Raw genomic sequence first — 24,463 nt, 5'->3', positions numbered from 1 at the left:
AGCAAGTGAGAGGGAAGGCTTCTATATTAAGTGGGTAGAAAACCCACTTCAAAAGTAAAATATGGACTCAGCCATAAAAACCTTTTTCCCGCCAAGCAAAATACTTGGAAATCTCATATATTCTAGAAGTTATGACTTTTAGGTCGGTATTTGTAATTGTTTTCTAAGAGATTGTTTTCTTCCTTTTTTTTTTTTTTTTTTTTTTGATCATTGCCTGTTTGAGCATTGGTATGCTTGGCTTGGCCATAGATGGGAGGTAACAAAAATGTTTGAATAGAATATTGTTTGCTGTCAAGGAAGTCCAATAGCTGAATAGGAAAGCCATCTGTTGTCATTAGGCCAGAAATGAAACTCAATTTACTTTCCTGAACTGAAGCAGTAGTGGGTGTGTGGGAGTAGGAAGGAAGATATTTATGACAGGTAATTGATTTTTTGGAAGAGATTTAAAGAATTAAACTTCAAATTTTATTTTCTAAATGCTTGCCAAGGCTACATAATATGAAAGAGGATTTTTCTCTCAGATTCAGATATTAGCTGTTCTATCTTCTTATGGAAATGAATATTTTCTCTCTGTATTTCGCATTAAGGCACTAAAGACTTTTTCTTTGCACTAGCATTCCTTAGAGACCAGAAATATAAAATGTGTGATTTATTTCCATCATTTTCAACTCTAACTATAGATTGGAGCCTGCCAGGCACCTCATTTTTTACTAACAAAATTGTGGTTGAGGCCTAACTTAAAAATTCAGGTAGACTTTATATTTGAGTTCATCCTTCAAATCTGTTTTTTGTGTGTGTGTGTGGGGGGGGGTGGAGTGGGGAACACTTCTTGTTTTATTGTCTTGGAGACCTCACTGCAGAAGTCCAGGTACCTGAAAGAGCCTGAATGTGCTTGTGGTCTCTTCTACTCAAAAAATGCTATTTTTCTTTGTTCCTGTTGTTGTTGTTGTTGAAGACATGTGATAGTTTGTACATCCTAAATGAAAACATTTCCAAAGATAGGGCCAGCTTCTTAAGTCACCTTTGTGCCTCTTTGTATTTTGGATAGTTCCCAGCCCATGTCCTATCTTAGCAGGTGCTCTTATGCATGTGGCACATGATTCACTTCAGAAATTGATTCCCTAGGGTGAAAACATGGTGAAAAAAAATCAGCATTTTTATAACTGTTTCATAGGCACTAAGAAAACATTAATGCTGTGGAAATTCTTGCCACTTTCACCTTCTGTCAAAGTCATTGTCATTGCCTCTAGGAACAAAAGGCTGTGTCCACTTTTTTTTTTTTTAACTGTCTCTGAGCTTTTGCATTCAAGGCTAGCGCTCTACCACTTGAACCACAGCACCACTTCTGGTTTTTGGATGGTTAATTTCAGTAAGAGTCTCACGGACTTCCCTTGTCTAGCTGGCTTCAAACTGTGATACTCAGTTATCAGCATCCTGATTAGCTAGAGTTATAGGCGTGAGCCACTGGCACCCAGCTTGAGTCCACTTTCTACTTCTATTACTCACAGTCCAGGACCCCTCCATCCTCAGAGCGCCCCAGTTTCCCTTGCTTTTCCTCGGATTTCTTCTCAGTATTTGACCTTAGTTTTTTGTTTGTTTGTTTGTTTTTTAAACATACCTCCTCCACACATATCTCACACACAGACTAACACAGACACACGCGCGTGCGTGCGCACACGCGCGCACACACACACGCACACACAGGGCAGTCTCAGTTTTCCTTGAATTGGGTTTTACCACATTTATCTCTGCAGACATTTTTAGATTCTAAATTTGTAATTGTGATTATAATATGTAAATTGAAGTCAGTCCTCATAGGAATTCGTTGTGGTAGTTGAGCTAGTTCTCTTTTTAAATTGGAAAATGGTGCTTTCAGTTTTAATGAGATGTTCTGAGGGTAGCATGACGGTATTTAAATGAAATGAAAGTTTTTACCTAAAATCATAACACAGAGGCTTGGTTAAGGATGGAGTTCAATTGCAGACTGAGAATGGAAGTGCTTTCTACAAATCCTAGGTTTAAATAATTGTCTGGAAGGATTTAGGGTGCGTGCATGCCTGCGTGTGTGCGTGTGTGCGTGTGTGTGTGTGTGTGTGTGTGTGTGTGTGTGTGTGTGTGTGTGTGTATTCTTTAAGTGACAATATGGGAGATACTCTTGATCACCTGGTTTGATGCTCTATTTGAATGAGGGCCCACATGATCACAATTAGTTTTATTGTGATAGTATTATGTCAGAATAAGTCTCTGTTAATGAAGTAGTTTGGTTGTGTAATTTAGTGCTTTAGAAAAGACTACATGAAATTCTTGTAAATTAGGAACATTGCTAAAAATAACTAATTGTATTCATCTCCAGCTCTAATTTCCTGTCCAGAGCCATACTGACCTTCTTTGGATGTTGGTGATGATTGATGGTCACTTTCCCAAGGCACATGATTGTTCATCTCCTATAAAACCATTCTACCTTTAAGGTCCTGTGAAAAAGATGGTCAGGAGTGTGGGTGAAATGTGTTCCAGGTTATTCAGCCTGAGGTGACCTAATAGTAAGGCCAGTTTTTAGTCTTACTGGCTTAGCTGTGTCAGTGTTATACAAGGGATATGTAACACTCAACATTAAGCACCCTAAAATAGCACCACTTTCCTGGCCTGATGAAAAACAGTACCTCCTTTGTCTGGCCCGACATGTGAACCATGGGCCTGAACATGTACTCTACCTCATGGACATCAGCTGACCTGCAAATAGTTGTACGAAATTGTGTTTCCTAGGGCTTAAGTTTACATGCAGAGTCTAAATAACTTCAAACATCTGAAAGTCTGATAATGTCTTTATATTATTATGCACATCTCAGGATTATATAAATTGATCTGGCTAGAAATCCTCAACCATAGCTCTAGATAGGAAGAAGGTATTTATCTATGGAGAAATACAGTGTATTTCATTTGTGCTAGAAATCAAAGTTGCAAAGAGGGGAAAACCCATGGAAGAAACTGAGGAGTGTAGGATGTCAGGCTGGCTTTTGTTTTTGGCTCCCTTTTCTGTAAGTGTAAACGTTATACACTTTGTATTCTGTTTTTTCACTTATGTTCCTTTTCTATGGGTATGTTCTCCAATCTGTTTTAAGCAAACCCAAATAAAGTTGCATATCCAGAGTTCCTGAGTAAAACAGATGTGATTCAAAGTTAGAGCGTTAGACCATGTTTTAATTGTACAGGTGATATAGAGAGGGATTACTGTTATATAATCAGGTATTGAGTATATTTCTTTGGGGGGGGGGCGGGGGACCAGGGGGCTGGTCATGGGGCCTGAACTCTGGGTCTGGGCGCTGTCCCTCAGCTCTTCAGCTCAAGGCTAGTGCTCTACCACTTGAGCCACAGCGCCACTTCCAGCTTTTTTCTTTTTGCTTATGTGGTGCTGAGGAATCGAACCAGGGCCTCATGCATGCAAGGCAAGCACTCTACCACTGAGCCACCTTCCCAGCCCCCTGAGTACATTTCTTTTTGAACAATGTCACCTCTTCCCTCATTTTCTCCAAGTTTTTCCCCTCGTCAGAGCATTTGTTGAACATCATCCTTGTATAAAACCTTTTACAGGGAAGAAACAACTCTTCTTCATTATTGCCATACAATAAAGTATAATATGGAAGGAAACATAAGATGAAGCAAACTAATACATAAAAGAGAGATAGCGGTGTAAGGTAAATTCAGTGCCAAGATACAGAGAGTCACATTGTGAGAGCTGGAATTGGAAGTTTTTATTAGACAGCCAGCGTCTGCAGGCAGACTCCTGCAGTCCTGTGAATACACTTAGCACTGTTAGAAAACTGAGCCATGAGAGCCAGAGAGGAAAGAAAAAGCAGAAAAATAACACCAACAAACCAGATCAATTCCAATGGCGAGCTGAAGTGGGACACCGTGTTGACCGGAGAAGAACCAGGAGACAGGAGATCGGAGCACGAGGCCTGGTGTGATGGCAGCTGAGCTGGTCTGGCCCTAAATGCGGTCAGGTTCAGAGGGCAGGGTCACAGGAAACGCTAGAGTCTCCCAAGTTTAAGGCACAGGACTGACAGGTCTAATAACCCATCATCCTAATCCCTGCCCCTGCCTCTAGGAATTCAGGCAAGCCCTTCACCTGTGAAGTAGGATTTAACTTCCTCCACCATGAAGACAAGATGGCCCCAATTAAGCCCAATTCCCTATTCACCACATGGCCAAGATGGTGCTGTTTAGACCTAGCATCCCTACTTCAATAGAGGACCCAGAAATGTCATTAGAGAGGTTCATCAAGGATGAGAATTATTTTGGCAGGCAGAGAGATTAAGATGGTAGCTGAGAGCAAGAGACCAATGTGAGCGTAACAGTGGATGTGAGAAGACATGAGCGGGGAATAATAGTCTATTTTGGCAAGAGCATAGACACAAGACAACAAGAACAGGGAGGCAAGTTGGAGCCATATTTAGAAGGCTTTTGCAGACCAAGGTGCAAAATGGAATTAATGCCAAGTGTGGCTAGCATCATAAAGCACAACACAGTGAGACCAGGATGGCAAATAATAGGAGAAGGCAAAGGAAACTATGGCATGGATAGCTTCAGCCTGAGAGCCAGAGAGAAAACCTACGAAATACCCAGTGGTGTGCACTTGAAAGAGGACCAGGACTGAGATACCTACTAAAGCCTGCATCTTAGAAGTAACAATGCTTAATTGTTCTTAAGTAGGGTTCTATTTCTTCACAGGCAAGTTGAGAAGTGAACGTTAAGATCCCATTGTAGGGAATTATGAAATCATTGGTAAGACCAGGGAGGGAGATTCTTCTTTTTTTCTTTCAGGAAAGTTAACTGACAGAAAATTGCATGATTTATGAGTTTGTGAGCAGAGATGAGGGAACGTATGTTGAAAGCAGGAAATTGCTGACCCTTGAGCTCTTACCCATGTAGTATCTTAAATAAGACATTGAGTCTCAAACTCGAGTGGGCCTCAGAATCCTCCAGAGGACCACTTAAAATGTCTAGAGTCCTTCTGGATTCTGGAGGTCTGGTGTAGAAGAAATTCCTAGTGATGTTGGTGTCGATGATGGACACTTGTCAAAAGTTTTATAAATGAATGTCAAGAAATATTATGGAACAATTCCATAGGAATATAAATAATAAAAGAGAGAACTTCCCTTTGCCTTGGTGTCACTGGAAGACAATGATTTGGCCTCTTCTGTGTAGTGATGTAATTTGATCTATGGACAAGTTCACCCAGGATACTCTTGTGTATTGTTGGTTTGCACCACAATAGGACTTTTACCTTGGAACTACCTTTAGAAGTTAAGAGTCTGCATCAAGAATGAATTAATACTTTAATATGAGTATACTGGTTTTCCTTATTGACCCAGGCCAGAAACGTAGTCTCAGCTGCACTCTTCACCTTTGGGATAATTGAAAATCCCACTCTACTGCAGGCTCCCAGAGAGAAAGTTGGAGCATACAACCTTTCCTGTGGTGTTTCTGTCCTCTGTGACATCCTTTCTGATGAATTGCCTTTTCTTAGCCACTTAAGAAGGGACTGATTTCCCAGAAAGGCAAGCCAGTGACTTTCTGTGCTGTCTCCAGAGACAGACCATGTTGATTGGAGAGGTGGCTGGCACATTTACATGCTCCCAGCAGAGCATGTAAATGAGCACCTGCAGCTGTGGTGTTGATTGAGCCCTGGGAGCCTCCTTGGGGGCCTTTGATGAGGAATGTCCCAGGTCCTCTAACAGAATGTTTGCATTGCAGTGTAGAAACCTACTACAACAAAGCTGCTGGCTGGTCTTTTGCTAAGTAAAAACAGGTTCCTCTTGAAGGTGTTTGTTTAAAGTCTGAGCCCTCCCTTGCATACTGTCACACTAATTAGTCTGTGTGTAAACTTTAGCAGGTGTGTTTGGATGGAACTGGAGAGAGGCAGAGGAGTTTGCATTGAAGAGTGAGCTGTTGTGGCACCCAGGGGCCATTCTTGCTTCCGTCCTGCCTCATTCTCACTCCGCTTCTCCAGGCAGCATTAATCATCTCCCTGGAGGAAAGCAGAGTAGGAGCTCTGTTGCTTTTGGCCCAGGAAAGCTAAATAGAATCTTAGCTACCGACCCCACATTATTTCCTTCTTTCTCCAAAGTTGGAACTAGGGCAGAGGAGCTCACTGATTAAAAATAACTAGGTTCTTGTTTCAGTCGCCAGCATAGCAAATGTGATTGTGCTTATTTTAATTGTTCTAAGGATGGGGTATTTGAGAACCAGTTCCAAAAGACAGACACCAATGAATAATATGATTGACAGATATCCTTGGCCAGTCTTCAAGTCTTAATTTGTACACTTCTTTAAAATGCTGTAGCAGATTATTTTTTCCTTCACCAGGATTGCTGGTGTATGGCTCTCTATAGTCTTAAAAAGGGTCCAGCTTTATTGGTAAAAGCTGTGTTCCTTCTTTTCTCTTGCTTTCTTGCTTTCTTTGTTTCTTTCTTTCTTTTCGTTTTGTATTTCAAATACAGAGTAAATGAAGGGAAGGATAGCAGTGTCCAAATCTGTAACACTCTCAGGAAAATGCTATTCTGTTTAGATAGCATTCACCTTGATTCATCAAGGCCCCAGCAGATAACAGAGTAGATACCAGCTACTAGTCACACAGTGACAGAATTATGCATATCTGGACTTTAAGTCAGTGAAACTTCATATGTTCCCTGTGAGTGTGGCTGTACTATCATTGGTGATGGGACAAAACATTGAAAACAGAATCTTATGGAAGAAATGGGTTCTTGCCGGGGACCTGACAGGGTGATGCTGAATGAAGCCCAGGATAAGGACAAGACAGATTCGCTGATGATTTATAATGGAAGGTTTTAAATTCACATGGAGGCACCCAAGACAATGTCTCTGCTTAGTTTAAGGATGTTTGCAGATTAATGGTTTATCTGGTTTAACCAGTTGCAGTCTGGTTTGATTAATGGATTAGAAGATGTAGAAGATCCTCCTGGTAATTGTGACCTCTGTGAAATTAAGATTTCTTGTTCTATCTTTGAGGTTCAAAAATCTATGTGTTGGATGAATGAGAAGGAATCTATGCAGCTGGGGCTCCAACTCTGTCAGGCTCCGGATACCTTTTTGCACTATCATTTTCCCATCATACCACATTCATTTCCTTGATTAGACCTGATTGTGAATGCAGCCTATGTGGCCTTGTGAGTCCATTCCATTGTTCAACCCATTGGAATTGACACATCCATTCAGTGCACTAATTTTTCAATGAAATGCATTGTCTATGCTTTATTCTGAAAGTATAAAATATCAAGTGGAAAAATAAGTTGCAGATAGATAAATTTTAAAAAAGAGGCCCAAAGCAAATATATCCATATATATCCAGATAGAGGAGTGTAATTAGTTATTACCTTGACCAAGGTAAGAACATTGTCTTATTGGAAATGTGTGTTGATTTTTGGGGGGGAGTGGAGAAGGGAAGGATTGGTAGAAAATGTCATCGATTGATTTTGTACTTTTAAACTTTAAAATATTGTGCTGGAAGGCATATTTTCCAATGTATCTCATCAGTCATGAGCTGACCGAAAACATTTGTGTCAGAGTAGAATGTACTGTTTGGGGAGGAGGCAGAGATTTGAGAAAGGTCAGCTGGAGAAAGGAAGTGAGCAGCTTTGGATGGACAGAGAGAAGTAATTAAAATAAGGTGGAAGAAATGAGCATATTTACAAGATGAAGACAGGAAGTAGCCTTAGAGGGATTACTCTTAGTGGTCTTTCAGGAGAGTACCACTGGCCTCCATTCTCTTGAGTGAAGAGACTTCCTGCCATGGTCTGTTGGGCCGAGCAGTCTGTTGTAACATGTTGCATGCAACCAGCAGAGCAGGCCAGGGTTATTTTTGGATGTGAACTAGCAAACAACTGTGAAGTGGCAGCATGTCAAGGAGGACTAGTTTTGATGTCAACCCTGGAAGGGGTGGCCCTGAGCTCACCTCAGAATAGAGTGTATTCATTCATCTGACAGTTATATATAACCATCTCTAACTGCTGCTACAGGAAGTCTCTTTACTAAGATAAAACTGAAAAATCTATTAAAACAATGGTCTAAATACCTCATCGGCATCTTTGTATAGCTATTTTTTAATTTAATTTTAAACTCACACACTGTAAAGTTTACCATTCTAAAATGTGCAGTTTTGTGGCCCATTAGTGAGTCATGAGGTTGCATGCCCATCACTCCTGCCAAATTTCAGAGATTTTTTTGATCACTACAAAAAGAAACACCATGTGTGTAAATAGTCCTTCCTATTCTTCCCTCTCTCTGCTAACCAACTTGCCTACATTCTGTCTTATTTGTCTACTATAGACATGATCATACAATCTGTAGTCTTTTGTGTCTTGGCTTGTATCTTCAGGGTTCATCCATGTCATCTCCTCAGCACTTAATTCCTTTCTGTGGCTGAAGAACATTCCATTCCACTAAAGAACAGTCCAGGTTTTGTTGATCTTTTCATCAATTGATGGACAGTTGGAAGTTTTCCACTTTGGGGAAATTGTGACTATTGCTGCAATGAATATTCATGTGTAAATCTTATGTGAGATGAACTTTCCATTCTCTTAGGTAGTGCTTCCGAGTGGAATTTCTGGATCATAGTGTAATTCTGTGATTAACTCTTTGAGGAACTACCAGCCTATTTCTGCCCCCCATACTAGTGTATTAAATGCTATGTGTACATGGTTTTAAACTACGGAATGGAGTTTTATCCTTAGCAAACCTATGTAACTACTACTGCAGCTTCACATGGTTCCAAATACACAGGAATATTAGTGACGGGAATTCTATCCAGCACATACCTACTTAGTAATCCTCTGCCATATCCCTAGGAACACAGCAGTGACCACAATAGGGGAGTTTCCTGTTGCCATGGCTTTGATAGTCTTAGAGAGGAGGTGGCCCTTAAATGATACCCTCTCAATTAAGTAGATGGTCCAACTGGGATCTGTGCTCCCAAGGAATAGTGCAGATTGCTCTAGCAATCTAACCCAGAGGGAGTGCCAAGAGATCAGGTGTTCATAGACTGTCTCCTGTGAAACTAAGTTCTGGAAGATACGTAGGATGGAAAAAAGACTTCCAGTTATGAAGGTAAGTATAATGGTTCAGAGGCTGGAATGGGTATGATGCTTTGAAGAAGACAAGATCCAGGAGGGTGCTGAAAAAGTGTGAAGATGTGAGGAAGACTTCTTTGCAAACAAGAGTTTTTTTATTTCAACAATGTGAGTTGATTTTTGTTTTTTAATGAGACACATGAATATAATAAACCTACCACAAATTATGGTATGGCTTTTGTTTTAGGTTGTTTTTCCCCTTTTCTGGTCATATTTAGTCACAAACTGATGGATATGGTAAAGACTCAGATCTAGTTAGCTTAGTTCATGGGTTGAAGATATCATTGGAATATTCATAGTTATCCCCATTTACTTTTGTTTTTTAAGACAAAATAATGTATTTACTAACATAAAAAATTACACTGGCCAGAGCATTTTTAATAAATACTATTCTTTATTCTTTATTCTCTAGCAATGCAGTGTAATAGTTGTGAACATAATATTTATAGTATGCTAAGTACTATAGACATGTGGATGAATTGAAGTGTTTGGGAAGATGTGTACAGGTCATATGTAAATAGTGTACCATTTTATTTAAGGAACCTGAGCATCAGCAAATTTTGATATCCTTGTGAAGGGAAGGTCTTGGAATCAGTTAATGGTGAATTGTATTTAGTCACTGTGGAATTATTTTATCCATCTGACTTTATATGTTGTTATTTTGGATAAGAATATTTAACATCTACTCTCCCTTCAACTTTTAAGTGTTTAATGTAGTATTGTCAGCTATAGTCACCATACTTTTCAAGATAACACCAGAATATTCATCCTGTCTGACTGGAAGCCTTTATTCTCATGTTAAATTGCTTGATTAGACATTGATTTTTTAAAAATTTGTATCTATTTATTTATTTGTTTGTTTTGTTGGTCATGGAGCATGAACTCTGGGCCTGCATGCTGTCCCTGAGCTCTTCAGCTCAAGGCTAGCACTCTACCTCTTGAGCCACAGTGCCAATTCTGGCCTTTTCTGTTTATGTGGTGCTGAGGAATTGAACCCAGGGCCTCGTGCATGCAAGGCAAGCACTCTACTGCTGAGCCACCTTCCCAGCCCCTAGACATTGATTTAAAAGAAAAAACAGCTAAATGTTGAAATCAGACTAATGTTAATCAGAAGGAAATAAAGAATTCTAGATATTATTGGAGAATTCTAAATATTTGATGATGAAAATTTTTAGCCTAATCATAATAGTTAATATTGGCTAAGGTGTTTGGATAGTGACAGATTCTGTATACATTTGACTTAGATTCTTGGATCCTATCTATTTGAGTAGTTTTAAAATGTGAATTTTTACTTTACTGATATAGCTATAGATACAGTACTGAAAATAATTTCATTTTAGCCCTTCAACTTGAAATGGTTTGTTTGTTTTTGGTCGTGGGGCTTGAACAGGCACTATCCCTGAGCTCTTTTGCCCAAGGGTAGCACTCCACCACTTTGAGTCACAGTGTGCCACTTCCCTTCTGGTTTTTGAGTGGTTAATTGGAGATAAAGAGTTTCACGGGGACTTTTCTGCCTACGCTGGCTTCAAACTGTGATCCTCAGATCTCAGCCTCCTGAGGAGCTAGGATTATAAGCATGAGCCACTGGCACCCAGCTTGAAATTGTTTTTTAAACTAAGGAAGTTGGCTCACCAAAATGAATTATTCTTCCACTTGATTCTTGCAATTAATAAACACTATTTATTCTTGGATTTGTTTATTTATCTGTAAGCATTTGAATGTCTTATTGCCTGGAATACTGCTCAAGATATTAGAAATAACAAAAGGAATAAGACATACCTCTATATTCACAGAGTTTTGAAACACAATACTATATTTAGATTTAAATTATTTATATTGTAGTATTTGTTTCAAGACCTGTTAGGGGGCTGGGAATGTTGCTTAGTGGTAGAGTGCTTGCCTAGCACATATGAAGCCCTGGGTTCAATTCCTCAGTGCCACACAAACGGAAAAAGCTAGAAGTAGCACTTTGGCTCAAGTGGTAGAATGCTAGCTTTGAGCAAAAAGAAGCTCAGGGACAGTGCCCACGCCCTGAGTTCAAACCCTAGGACTGGCAAATTATAAAGACCTAATAGGGTATAATTACTATCAAATTTGCTATTGAACATTTGCTATCTAACATTTAATAAGAATATTATCATTATAATCTCTTCCCAGTTTAGCTTTTGTTTTTCATAACATTAAAAGATAATTGATATAACATATTTGTACTTGTAACTTACCTGTTTTGTAAAATATTTATCATTTGTGATGTGGTTTTCAGGGAATGTAATGTTAAATAATAACTTTGCCCTTGTGGAATTTTCGGGCTGGATGGTTTATTGATGGGCCCTGTTTGTTTTTAAAGTTCTAAGGCTGTATTATCTACTTCCCATTATGCCTTTGTCCTAGTTTTGTTTTCTATTTTTGGTCTATTGGTATATCTAGTGTTATGTCAGAGACACACAGTGGCAAAGGAAAAGACACTGAGTGACTTTAGTATTGTGTGCAATAAAAAAAAAACAACTCTGGAATACTCTCCCTTCTATCATAACACAATAATAGCCTCTTCTTTCATTGTTTTTCCCCAGTAAGCTACACTGGGAAATGTTTTTGTGCATTTTTATGAGTCTAATGATGCAATTGTTTTTAATGTTGGCTTTATGTGTTAAACTTTTACTAATTGGACAGCTATCATTTTGCTGTTTGAGTTTCTTTTTTATTTTGTTTTGTTGTAGCATCTGAAATAACTGCACCCTTGTTACGTTCCTTTTCACATCACTTTCTTGACTCTCTCCCCCAGTTCAGCCCTCTCCTGTGTCTTGTCACTCTTGAAGCTGAAAGGAACATTGAAAGTTTCTGTTTCTTTACATAATTTTGCATATCCTTGCATTTACAAATACATCTTAAAGCTGTACTATTGCTGCTACCCATTTTGTTTGAAACTATTCATTTATAAACTGATCTGTTTCAACAGAAATAGCCTTCTCATAGTAAAAACAGGTTCTTAAAATAATACCTTTTCTCTTTCCAGTTTTGAGAAATGGCGCTTGGGAAATTGTTCACTGGGAAAAGGTATGCACTGATTTTTATTTTGCTAACAAAGAAGTAGTAAATGTATACTCGGAGATGTGTTTGATATACACAACATAGGAAAAGTCAAGAATTCTTCTAGCATGAAAACTATTTAGTAATAATGTCAACGTTCATGGCATCTTCAGTCACATTCCCTTGAGTATTCTAAAAAGACATCTTTTGAAAAGTAGTATCTACAACTTTTTGTTTCTTTCATAGCATTTTGAGTACTGTTTTCATAGATTTTATTTAACCATGAGCTGTTTTGTGTTGTAAATTTTGCTTTAATCATCTACTGTCCAAGTAAAATAAAAACTAAGAGTTCTGATTTCACATTTATATATATTTACCTCAAATTCATACAGTAAGACTAATCACATTTTCATACTATGAACTTCTATTCTGAAACAGTCTTACAAATGAGAATTTTCATTTCCGAATGGAAGAAAACTCAGTCTTGTATCATTAGAAGTTAATGCACTCAATCGAACTCTGATATGGCAGTGAGTGAACCACGTCGCTTTCACAAATGTTACCCTAGATGTTCATTCTTTTCAGATCCCAATTTTAAAAAGTTAATAGTTATTACTAGCTCTCCCTCAGTTCTGGAAGACTTAATCTGTAGCAACAATTGTTGGCTAGCCTCTGAAACCTGGCCAGGCCAGGCCAGTCCATTCAGGGAATTCTGTGTTTCCTGGGATTTGAAGACACTGGAGGTTGTATTTCATAGAATAGTGTCTTCCTAGGCCAATAAGGATGTCACCTACAGTCACCACTTGTTCTATATTATTGCTCAGTCAATTGAAGTCCATTCATTTGATATTTATGGTATTTATAGTCACCTTATTTACCTGTCGGCATAAGTGTCCCCTGTCAATAAAAAATTAATTGCATTTTTATTTATTTTAAATGAGTGGCTATAATAGAAATTTCCATCTACCAAATGAAAGTTCACCTTCTCTTTTTGTCTTTGACATAAGAGTATCAGCGAGGAAAATACCTTGATTATGTATGTTTTATTTGTATACTGGTCATCTGTTTCAGAAGAGTAAAATAACAGAAAAGGTAAAAGTAATAATTTTCTTTTATGATTTTTTCTGGTACTCATGGACTTAAAACATTTTAAAGAGAAGACAGATAGGATATAATCAAGTAAGATCTAAAGGAATATTTTCATGATGAGATACCTGTGTAGTAAGTATAAATTCATATTATGGCATTTTAACACATTAGTTTCTTGTTACTTAGACCACTTGCTCAGGAACCAAATATTTACAAAGGAGGTACCAGTCTGTTACTTCACTCTAAAATTAACTTTTAATGTTTCTCATTTCCCCAACAGACAACCATTAGTTGTTCAAGATTACACTTATCTCTATGAATTACTTTAAATCTTCTTTTAAAAATTTTTACAGGCAAAAATACCAAATCACCAATTTTGATTAACTATAATAACTGTATTTTCAGTCATCTTGGGAGTCAGAGACATGCTTCAAATGGACATCTTATGTTGAGAAACAGAGAGATAGCATTTAATTTAAAGTGGAAACAGTAGTCACCTAGCTAAGATGAGCTTATATCATGTAGAGTTACAAAGAGATGCTTAATTAGAAAATAAAGTTTGTCTCCATGATGAATTCTGAATATCCAGACATCAAAAGCATTCTTCAGTGAGCAATATCAAGTTAGAAAATGGGAAGAAAGATCATATTGCTGATAACATGCATACAAATAAAATATGCATACAATCTAAAGAAATCATCTATAAACCTGAAGTGTCAAAGATCCACTTAAATGTACATATTTCAAATTATTAATGTAATTATGATTCCCAGGAAATTATCCTTTTTAACCCTCAAGAGTCGATTAAATTACTAGTCTGATTTCTTCAAAATTAAATTGTTGAGAAAATAGAAGACTATGGAAACATGAAGAAGAAAGTACTAGAGTTAATTGTAAGTAAATAAATGGGAAAGTTATTTAAATAGTATGAATATAGTTTAAAAACAGACAATAATGAACAGAAAATCATAAATAAAGATAGCAAAGAATAGAATACAATGTTAAAGAAAAAAACTTTTAAATATTTTATAGACCAGACAAAAATAAGTGGTAAAAACATTAATTTTCTTAAACATTAGTAGAATAATGCTTGAATATTTAGTTTATAGCTAAGTGACAGACTATACCAAAAATAAGTTCAGTTGGCTAAAAGCTTACAACATTGTTTCTGAAACTCATACAAACAGTTTTGCTTGCTTGACTGATATTCTACCACTTGAGCCACTTCTCCAACCCAGCCTGGTGTATCAGTTATTTTGGAAGTAGCCATGGACTTTTCTGCCCTGGCTGGCTTCTAACCTGATCCTCCAGATCTCAGCTTTCTGAGTAGCAAGGATTACAGGTATGAGCCTCTGGCTCCTGGACTATTTCAGAATTTTTATATTTTATTCCTATACCATTGTGGATTGAGAATCATAGAGGAGAGTTCTAGGAATTTATCCAAAGAAAGTAATCATGAAGTGGGAGAAAATCTTTACATATATAAAATATGTGTTCTAGCATTATTTATAATAGATAAATATTAGTGTACATGATATACAGTGAGGAACACATTTTATAAAGAAATTAGTGCATTCTACACTCATGGCAAGTAAGCATTGTCACTTTATGTGCTATGACAACACAGAAAAACTTTATACTCTGTATTCAAAAAGTACTTTTTTACATAAAGGTACCAAGCAGTGAGCTCATCACAAAGAAGAAACACATAATAGAGGTTCTTGTGTTGTAAAATAGAATCATAGATAAACAGAGCAGGACCATGAACCCTGAGATTCCTCCGCAGAAGCAGCATTATATCAAGCAAGTGGTCAGACACAAAGCTGACTTTGGCTGGATTGGGCATATTATGGAGGCAAGTTCTTTCCTTGACTTATGCATTTTGTACAATTAAAAAACAAAACCAGGGCTGGGAAGGGGGCTCAGTGGTAGAATGCTTGCCTTGCATGCACAAGGTCCTGAACTCGATTCCTCAGCACCACATAAGCAGAAAAAAGCCAGAAGTGGCACTGTGGATCAAGTGGTAGAGTGCTAGCCTTGAGCTGAAGTGCTGAGGGACAGCACCTAGGCCCATAGTTAAGGCCCCACCACCAACAAAATAACAACAACAACAACAAAAACATTTCTTTATAAATAAATATTTACATTAGAAACAAAACTTTGTAATCACTTATTATACAGTATTTTTAAACTTTAATTATCAGTACTATTTTCTCAATTAAAGTTATTAATGCCAGGCGCTGGTGGCTCACACCTGTAACCCTAGCTCCTCAGGAGGCTGAGATCTGAAGATTGCTGTTCAAATCCAGCCTCAGCAGGAAAGTCTGTGAGACTCTTATTCCCAATAAAGCACTCAGAAAACTGGAAGTGGCTCTGTGGCTCAAGTGGTAGAGTGTTAACCTTGAGTTGAAGAGCTGAGCAGTCGTGCCCAGGCCCAGAGTTCAAGCCCCATGACCAACAACAACAAAAAAGTTATTATTAATAATGCACTAAATTTTAACTTGAGAATGTAATACCATTTAATAAAAACAAAATGAAATTTCAGATTTAACATTTAATATTTCATGGTTCTAAAAAATCCCTAAATACATTATGTTTTTATTCACAAAAAGAAACTTAAAAAAAAAAAGTAACAGTCAAGTGTAGTAATGTATACACCTATAATCCAAGCACTCAGGAGGCTGAGATAATAGGATCTCCAGTTCAAGGCCAACCTTAACACTGCAAGGCATGGTCTCTAAAGAACATACATGCATACATCATACACACATGATATGTGCATACATACATATGCTCACAACCAACCAGCCCAAACTGAGAATGTCATCTACATGCCAGGATCATGTGAGAGACATCACTTTGGGATGCCTTCTTTGCCATGCATATGCATAGTGATTGTGGTTTCTTTTTTAATGGTCCTCAGAGGACCTACCAATCCCACAGTGTCCACCTAGTCCTTCACAGATGGGAAGATTCACTTCTCAGACGTTAGGTATTCATTCCTCCAGTTGTTGCCCTGAGGCTTTTTTTTTCTGAAATGAATACATTTTTCTGGCTTCATGGGAAGCATGGCTTGTGAGCTACCTACATGTATAAAAGCCACTGTGTACAGCTGCTTTCATGAATGAAGTTTCCGTTATAAAATAGATTATATAGACAAATACAGTCTTGGTTTTATGAAGCGTATAATGTAACCGAAGTAGAAATATCAACACATGGGAAGCAGTTAAAGAACAATTCAATGGTATCTTGGATTACATCCTCTACATGCCATGATCACAAAGAATTTGTATTTTTATAAGATTGTGGTCATTGACTGCTACCGGTACTATTGCAGTCTTTTAAGGGCTGATTTGCATTTACACTTACCATTTTGTTTGTTTGTTGTTGTTTGCTTCATGTTTGCCCTTTTTTGAAGTAGGAAGTCGCTGATTCCAAGGTCTTAGGTGTCATATGTCAGTTTCCAGTAGTCCAAATGTCTTTTTTTTTTGGGGGGGGGGGTCCGGTCATGGGGCCTGAACTCTGAGCCTGGGCGCTGTCCCTCAGCTCTTCAGCTCAAGGCTAGTGCTCTACCACTTGAGCCACAGTGCCACTTCCGGCTTTTTTCTTTTTGCTTCTGTGGTGCTGAGGAATTGAACCCAGGGCCTCAGGCATGCAAGGCAAGCGCTCTACCACTGAGCCACCTTACCAGCCCAAATGTCATATTCTTTAAAAAAAATCAAGGTACCCAAACAAACCTCTACAGTTTCCAGATTATAAAGTAAAAGGGAGCAGCGCCACCTCTGCACAAATTTATTAGATGTATCTATTAGAATACTATCTCTCCTTTCCCCCAGCAAAGTTTTTTTTTATTTTAGAATTCAAGGGAAAGTAGAGAGTATGAAGAATAAAAAGGTTATCTGTCTACTATGAGATAAGGGATCATTCCTGAGGCAGTGGGGGCGGCCGACATCTGAGTTGTCAGATGGTTACTGAGTTAGAGTTGTGTGGTTTGCCAAAAACAGTAAAACATACCACCTAACACAGAAATCACTTCTCACAGCCTCTGATAAGGTCCGAGGGCACCTTTAATTTGTCATGCCATGCTCTGAAAAAATGATAACTGGTAGTAAAATTGAGATTATGCTGTGTTTTTAAATTCTTTTGAGTTACAGCAATAGGTTCAGCAAATTTACTTATGCAAAAATCAAGCTTTGCATAGTCAGATGTGGATTTGAGTCTAAGCTTTTCTACACTGCTCCTGAGCAAATAACTTAGAATCTCAAATTTATTTTCTCCCTTTCCATATTATGAGTAATATTTGTTTCATCAGGGTCAATGATGACATACATATATCATAACATCTCTGGTAATGTTCAGATTTCCTCAAGTTTGATAAAGATCTCAATGGGTGAATTCCTCCTTTTTATTTTTATGTCAAAGAGAGAGAGAATATGAGAAGGTATGTAATTCATTTTTTTGAAGCAATTCCCCATTCCTGTCTTCATCCCTAAACAATTATATGCCATTTTGTGAAGATAAGTGGTTCTTATTTGCCATTCTCCTGTCTTCTGTGCTTTAATGCAATGGTTTGTGTATTTGTAACAATCTTTACATGCAGATAATTAATTGATTCCCAGTTTTCTTTCAGGTAAATGTTGGAGATATAGTTATAATAAAAGGCAAAGAGTATATACCTGCTGACACTGTACTTCTCTCATCAAGGTAGAGATACCTACTGATGCTCAAACAGTGTAGAGGACAATTTCTCTACCCTGCATTGATCTTGTGATTTCTCCAAGGAAATAAGGAATAAACGAAGAATTTCAAACCTCTCTGTTTCTTAATCAAGCATTCAAAAATTCGACTTAAAGGGATCTTTCATGATAGCCATATAGAATAAGTAAATTGGTGTGATGTAATTCAAAATTCAGTCTTCTCTTTCTCTCAATGTGGGCAGATCTGTGTGTGTGGACCCCTAACTGTCTAAGATTTCCTGTCACTTAGTTTCTATCCATGGATTGAGTCCTATTAATTTTTATCTTTCAGTCCGTGTCCATCATAAATTCTTTTATGATGTAATCATCTATCTCTGTAAAGTTTCCTGATCCTTGGGGTGAAATGGTAGAAGAAAATGGATAAGGGATTTATTTTTGTCATCGTACCTTTTCAAATGCCATATTCTTCCAACCGAAAAAAAGTGCTTTGCTCTTTCTTCAGTGCTTTCTGTTACTGAATTTAGATAAATTTTGTTCTGCTCAGATTTAAGAGAGTCGTGAGTTAGTATTCAGAAACATATGGCATAGTTACCCTTTAAAGAATGTGATTTTTCAAATGGTTTTAGGTTTAAAAACTGTAAAACTAGTCCTACTATAAATTACAAAGAAATGTTTTTAATATCTTAGAGGTTGTTTATCATCATTTCCTTGGACAGTTTTATTTGTAAAAATCCACATATAAATATGGACAGTGTCCTTTTTTCAAAACTTATTTAATCAGGTCATGATCTAAAGTGATTGGAATTTTGACAAATTGGTGCAATTTAATGAGAAAACAAGACATTATTTATATATTTTGACAGTACTTGGATTTGGAGAGTTATTTATAGAAATAAATAACAGGTTAATGAAATAACCACAGGTGGTTATATTTTCTATATTTTATAATCGGTACCGTTTGTGCCATATGTAGAAAAGGGTTCTTTTGGGCAGAAAAATGATTTGAGAAACAAATATGGATGGTTTCATACTGGAGCTTGAACTAAAACCTCAATCGCTCACTTGGCTTTTTCTGCTACAAGCCTCTACTTTCAGCTTTATGGTGGTTTATTGGAGATAACAGTCTCACCAACTTTTTTTTTTCTACCTGGGCTGGCTTCAAACTGTGATCCTCAGATCACAGTTGTTAATATTACAGGAGTGAGCCACCAACCAACATGTGGCCCTTAAGGGATTTTCACATTACTTAAGTCTTTGAAAACTACTTTAATCCTAAAAATTAGTTTTTAAATCATTTAACAGAAAGAGAAATTTTGACATTGTTTTCTATTTAGTCACTAAACTGTAGCTAATGATTAAGTCAAGGTTGGAAAACTAAAACTAATTATTTTCATTATGCCACACAGTCTGCTGCCAAGATAATTACACTGTGGTTATCACCTGCAAGCATGAATTAGCAGTAAAAATTTTGAAAAATATTTATTATACTTAATTTCCGTTTTTATTCAATTACTAGTTATTAGTTATATATCTTCAGTAAGGTAGCTTGAAATTAAAGCATGAACATGGTTGGAAGGAAGTTACTATGTCTTACTGATTTTTATGAATACACTGAAATATTAGCATAGAACAACCAATCCAGTAATGTGTTGAGTGATAAAATAAATTACTCAAGCTATTGATTCAAGTCTAGGTGTATTTTTGGCATGTCTATTTTGCACATTCCCTGAAAATTTTTCTGGAGATTCATACTTAGCTCCTGCCCACCAGAAAACCCTCACAGTGTATTACTTGGATTTTATTAATTACTAAATATCTCTTAAGGCTTTAATTATGCCTTCTAATATCCCAACAATCTTCTTTCTTCAGCTTTCCACTTAATCCAATAAGATACTTACACAGTTAACATTGAAAATAATTTAGAATGAGAACGTGTGTGTGTGTGTGTGTGTGTGTGTGTGTGTGTGCTGGAGCTTGACCTCAGGGTTCAGCCACTGTCTCTTAGCTCCATTTCTGACTTTTTACTGATTAAGTGGATATAAGATTCTCACAGACTTACCTGCCCAACTAGGCTTCCAACCCTGATCCTTAGAATTTAGCTTCCTGAGTAGCTAGGATTACAGAAGTGAACCACTGGTGCCCAGTTAGAATCAGAACATTTTCAAGTATCTTAATATTTGGGAGGAGTCTGGTGGAAGCAGGAATCGTTAGTGTAATACACTTCGTTTTCAAGTGTCTAAAAATTAGATGCAACAGTTATTTCTTGGCTTTTTGGTAGAAATGGACATACTGTGCATAGCAGGTTGAAGAATTAGAAAAAGGGAAATCTGCAAGAGAAAGTAGCACTCTTCGTAAAACATATTGAACATAAACATTTGAAGTATTCTCATTAGAAAATGAAAGTTGGTCTTAAAAGCAAAATAAGCAATTCAGTATTTTCTTATACATTTCAGCCTGATCAAAATAAGTTTTGAAAAAATTAACACTAGACATTTTTATTAACATGTATTATTTTCTATAATAATTTCAATCTTCTGTCTCTTTTGTCCATTTGTTTGTTTGTTTTTTCTCTCTGTTATTCATTTTCCCCCATTTTAATTATTTTACACTGGGACATGTAGGTGGCAGTAGGGGAAATAGTCAAAGTGACCAATGGGGAACATCTCCCAGCAGATCTCATCAGTCTGTCCACAAGGTTAGAACCATGGAGCTGTACAGGATGTGTGTATGTGGGTCCTCACCCTAAACCAGAGAGCCATTGCACCCAAATATGCTTGAGACCTGTCTCTGTCACTTTTTATACTTTGTGATAGATCTTTCATAGATGTTTTAAAGGTATTTAATGAATCCCATATGGGTAAAGTTTGTCCCTCAAATGGGTAGATTTCAACTCCTATTGTTTCCAGTGGGAGTCTAAGAGGTGTGCCCAGTAAAGGTAGATGGTATTTCCAATACATCATTGACATGTATATTCATATTTTACAACATGCTTCAGTATAGGCTTAACTTATTACATCTCCAGGGTATTGTTTTGAACAGCTTAAGCTTTTTATGCAATAGTCATTGAAAAGTGATGACGCGTTAAGCCTGTCTTCTTATTCTCATCTAAAAGATGAGTTCTACAGAATCCTTCCCACGATTATAATTGTAATTTGGGCTTGGATAGGGTTTATAGAGGACCCCCTGCACAAAGCTGGCTGTTGTACATTTTTGTACCGCATGCTTCGGGATCACTCCTTATCCCACTTGTAACTCGTGACAAAGTGCACGTTATTGTGATCATTTCCAAACTGTCTACTAGTGTCTGTGTTGTGATTTGCATCTCTCGTTTCATTGTTTCTTTTTCCACTTACTAATCAAAAAGCCTGCTTTGCCTCTCGGACTGTAGTTTGTGTTTTGGATGTCATTGTAATTTGCTGAAACATTTTTGATCTAGCATGATTCTTGACTTCCTGCTACCTTTTTGCAGCTCTGTTAAGTACTGCTTCAGTCACAGCTATCTTCCGTGATATATTAAGAATGTTCTGAGTCTCGATGTCATTTTTATTTGCCCCACTTCAAAAAGTCCCTCCATCGAAAGTTCTAGACAAGTTGTTTTGTGGGGGAAACAAAACAGGAAATGTTACTCTCCATAGGAGACTGGCCTTGGATAAATAGATTTATCAGTAACAATATAATGTATTTTGCTGCAAATATATGGACTTAGTATTGTCATTGTGCATTTTACTTTTCATCATATTATCTGAAAAGAATATTTTTTTGTAAACTACTTCTATTTCATATGTATTTATGCATATATATATATATATATATACATATGAAAATTACAAGTTTGAAACAATTATCACAGTAAAAATTACCACTTGAGAGTGATTTAAAGATTAGGGTTTTTGAGTAATAATTGGCAGGGTGAAATTATTAATATTAGAAGATGACAGTTGAAGGGAAAATTACCAGCCTTTATAAAAGAAAGCTCATGGAGCAAGTGGAAGAACGTACAGTTACTATAAAATGAATCTCAAAAATATTTGATTAATGTTCATGTGTTTAAGTGATTTTCACAAATCTTGGGGGCACAAAATTAAACTAAATACCCATTTCTGAAACCTTAAATAGTCTGTTTTGCACATGTACAAATTGGAAGTTGATTAGAAAATTCCTAGTGTTTCTGTCTTGCCACTGTTTTTCCTTCTAACTCCAAGTGCCCATACTTAGTAGGAATTATATTCAGAGTAACCTATGTGATGTTAGTAAGATAGGATTTAACTGAAGTACTAATGAGATTGGTTTAACCTCAAATTGCTTTTCCATGCAACTGAGAATCAAATTATATAGTAAACTCATAAGTGCAGGGCACATAAAGTCAGCATGGGAAGGAAAAGAATGTCAAACAATTTAGGCTGACATGCTGATGATAAACTAGAAAAAACAGACCAACCTATGATGGAACTGCACACCAAAGTTTGCTTTTCCATTCTGGTAGAGATGCATGGAGTCGATTTTCTATGTTCAGGGCAACCTAGATATTGACCAATTGGGCTAATTTTCATTTGATTTTTTTCCTGCCTCAAGAATCACTCAAGGAGAGCAGGAATGGAACAAAACCAAGGGAAAAACTTGTATATCCAGTTTTACTGTAATATATGTCCATGCAGCTTTTCAAAGTAGCCTTAAATTTTTAATGTTACATGGTCCATATGGCCCTGTTTATTCTCACTAAAAGGGTAGATAGAGGATAGAGGAGTAGGCAAGTTTGTGGCAGTGGCCATCTGGAATTTTCTAATCAACCACTTTCATAACCAATTTACATGTGGGCCAGGAGCATGGAAATCTCATTTGGTATTTCAGAGCTAAAGATAAATTTGGACACAAAACTGCTTTACATTTCAAATACAGTCTGTGTTGTGTCTATATGGATGAGCAATTTAAAAATAATGTGACAGATCTACTCATTTCATTATCTTGAAAACCATTACTAAGTATTGTCAGGAAATTGCTTTTGGGTCCTTCTGGCTGGACAGCTGGTCCATGACTTGTCATGCATGGGTTTTGCCTCACAGCATCTTGCTATTAGAATGAAAATCTTCAAGAAGCTAGGTGACTGTAGCTTTGTTTAGCACAAAAGCTTCAGCTTTGGTGAGTGAGCAATTGAATAAGGTATTGTTATTATTCTGCTGTCCTTCCCCCACTAAATCTCTTTTTCTTCTCAATTCTAAACGACAGTGAGCCCCAGGCCATGTGCTACATTGAGACATCCAACTTAGATGGTGAAACTAACTTGAAAATTAGACAGGTAAGTTTAATAGGAGTTCATATAATCATTGCTGTTTTATTGCATGCAATCAGTAGCTTTGTTAATGGTTTTATTGTCTTGAGTTGAACAAATTCTGCTCAGTTACAACTATTCTCTCATGGAAACACTGTGAAGAGGTCTCGAGAACTGGTCAAGTATTATAGAACTCAGATTTACTTGCCTTAAAAGTGGTCCATCACATAAATACTGTTTATAATATTTTTATTATTTTCTGTAATAGCCAATACCCAGATGATTCTAAGTGCTTTGACACTGGTATGTACGATTAGTAGTCATTCTAAGTGCATTGACAATTGCTAGCTTATTTATTTTTCCTATTTACCTAGCCCAGATTATTATTTGATTTTGCCATATCAGGAAACTCTAGTATACTTTGCTATTCTATAACTCATTGATCTTTAAGGATTTAGATTACTTTAGATTTCTCTACTTCGCAGAAAAGAACTGTAAGGCTTTTATTATTCAAGTTTAAAGGGGGAGTTAAAGTTAAGCCTCAGTGTTTCAAAGTGTAATCATAGCTACTCAGGAGGCTTGAGGTTAGAGGATTATGGTTCCAAACTAGCCTGGGCAGAAAAGTCCATGAGACTCCCTTTCCAAAGAAACCAGCAAAAACCCAGGCCAGAGGCATGGATCAAATGGTAGAATACCAGCCACACAAGCAAACAAGCCAAACAAGAGTGTGAGACCTTAAATTCAAGCTATGGTACTAGCATGAATGAATGAATGAATGAACAAATTTTATGTGTATGCACGTGCGGAAGTGTGCTCACGCGTGTGCGCACACACACACACACACACACACACACGCACACACCTTTGGCATCTTGATGAATGAGTAGAAATGTCATGGAAGGAATGCCCTAGGAAGAGAGGTTGTGTTCAGTGGCAGCCACTCCTAGGGGATGTTTCCCGACAACCCCCCCCCCCCCCCGCCCTGGGAAGGGAGAGGGGAAAAGGAGGGAAGGCAAATAAAACTGCTTCTGAACACAGCCTTTGCCCATACTTTAGCCTTTGTTCAGATTTAGCAGGCAGACTGAGACTGCATAATACCAAGTATTAACTTTTTTTTTTTTTTTTGCTAGTCCTGGGACTTGAACTCAGGGCCTGGGCTTTGTCCCTGAGCCTCTCTGTGCTCAAGGCTAGCTCAAGGCTAGCATTCTACCACTTGAGCCACAATGCCACTTCCAGCT

At 37.3% G+C, this 24,463-nt stretch overlaps 1 protein-coding gene across 5 annotated transcripts in view; it reads left to right on the top strand.

Annotated features, from left to right (window-relative positions):
- Positions 1-24,463, top strand: part of Atp8a1 (ATPase phospholipid transporting 8A1) — a 215,073-nt gene that overhangs the window by 37,349 nt on the left and 153,261 nt on the right. For 3 of the 5 annotated variants that reach the window (XM_042678094.1, XM_042678097.1, XM_042678095.1), the window contains 3 exons: positions 12,160-12,200; positions 17,893-17,966; positions 23,183-23,252. In XM_042678094.1, coding sequence (XP_042534028.1) covers positions 12,160-12,200; positions 17,893-17,966; positions 23,183-23,252 — 185 coding nt within the window. Of the gene's footprint in view, positions 1-12,159; positions 12,201-17,892; positions 17,967-20,580; positions 20,655-23,182; positions 23,253-24,463 lie in introns of all 5 variants that reach the window. The other 2 variants (XM_042678098.1, XM_042678096.1) reach the window with 2 other exon arrangements.

This window comes from Dipodomys spectabilis, unplaced genomic scaffold (genome assembly GCF_019054845.1).
Source record: "Dipodomys spectabilis isolate Male_0828 unplaced genomic scaffold, ASM1905484v1 ptg000043l, whole genome shotgun sequence".
Classification (NCBI taxonomy): domain Eukaryota; kingdom Metazoa; phylum Chordata; class Mammalia; order Rodentia; family Heteromyidae; genus Dipodomys; species Dipodomys spectabilis.
Note: the sequence above shows the minus strand (reverse complement) of the source record. Positions and strands in the feature narration are given on the sequence as shown.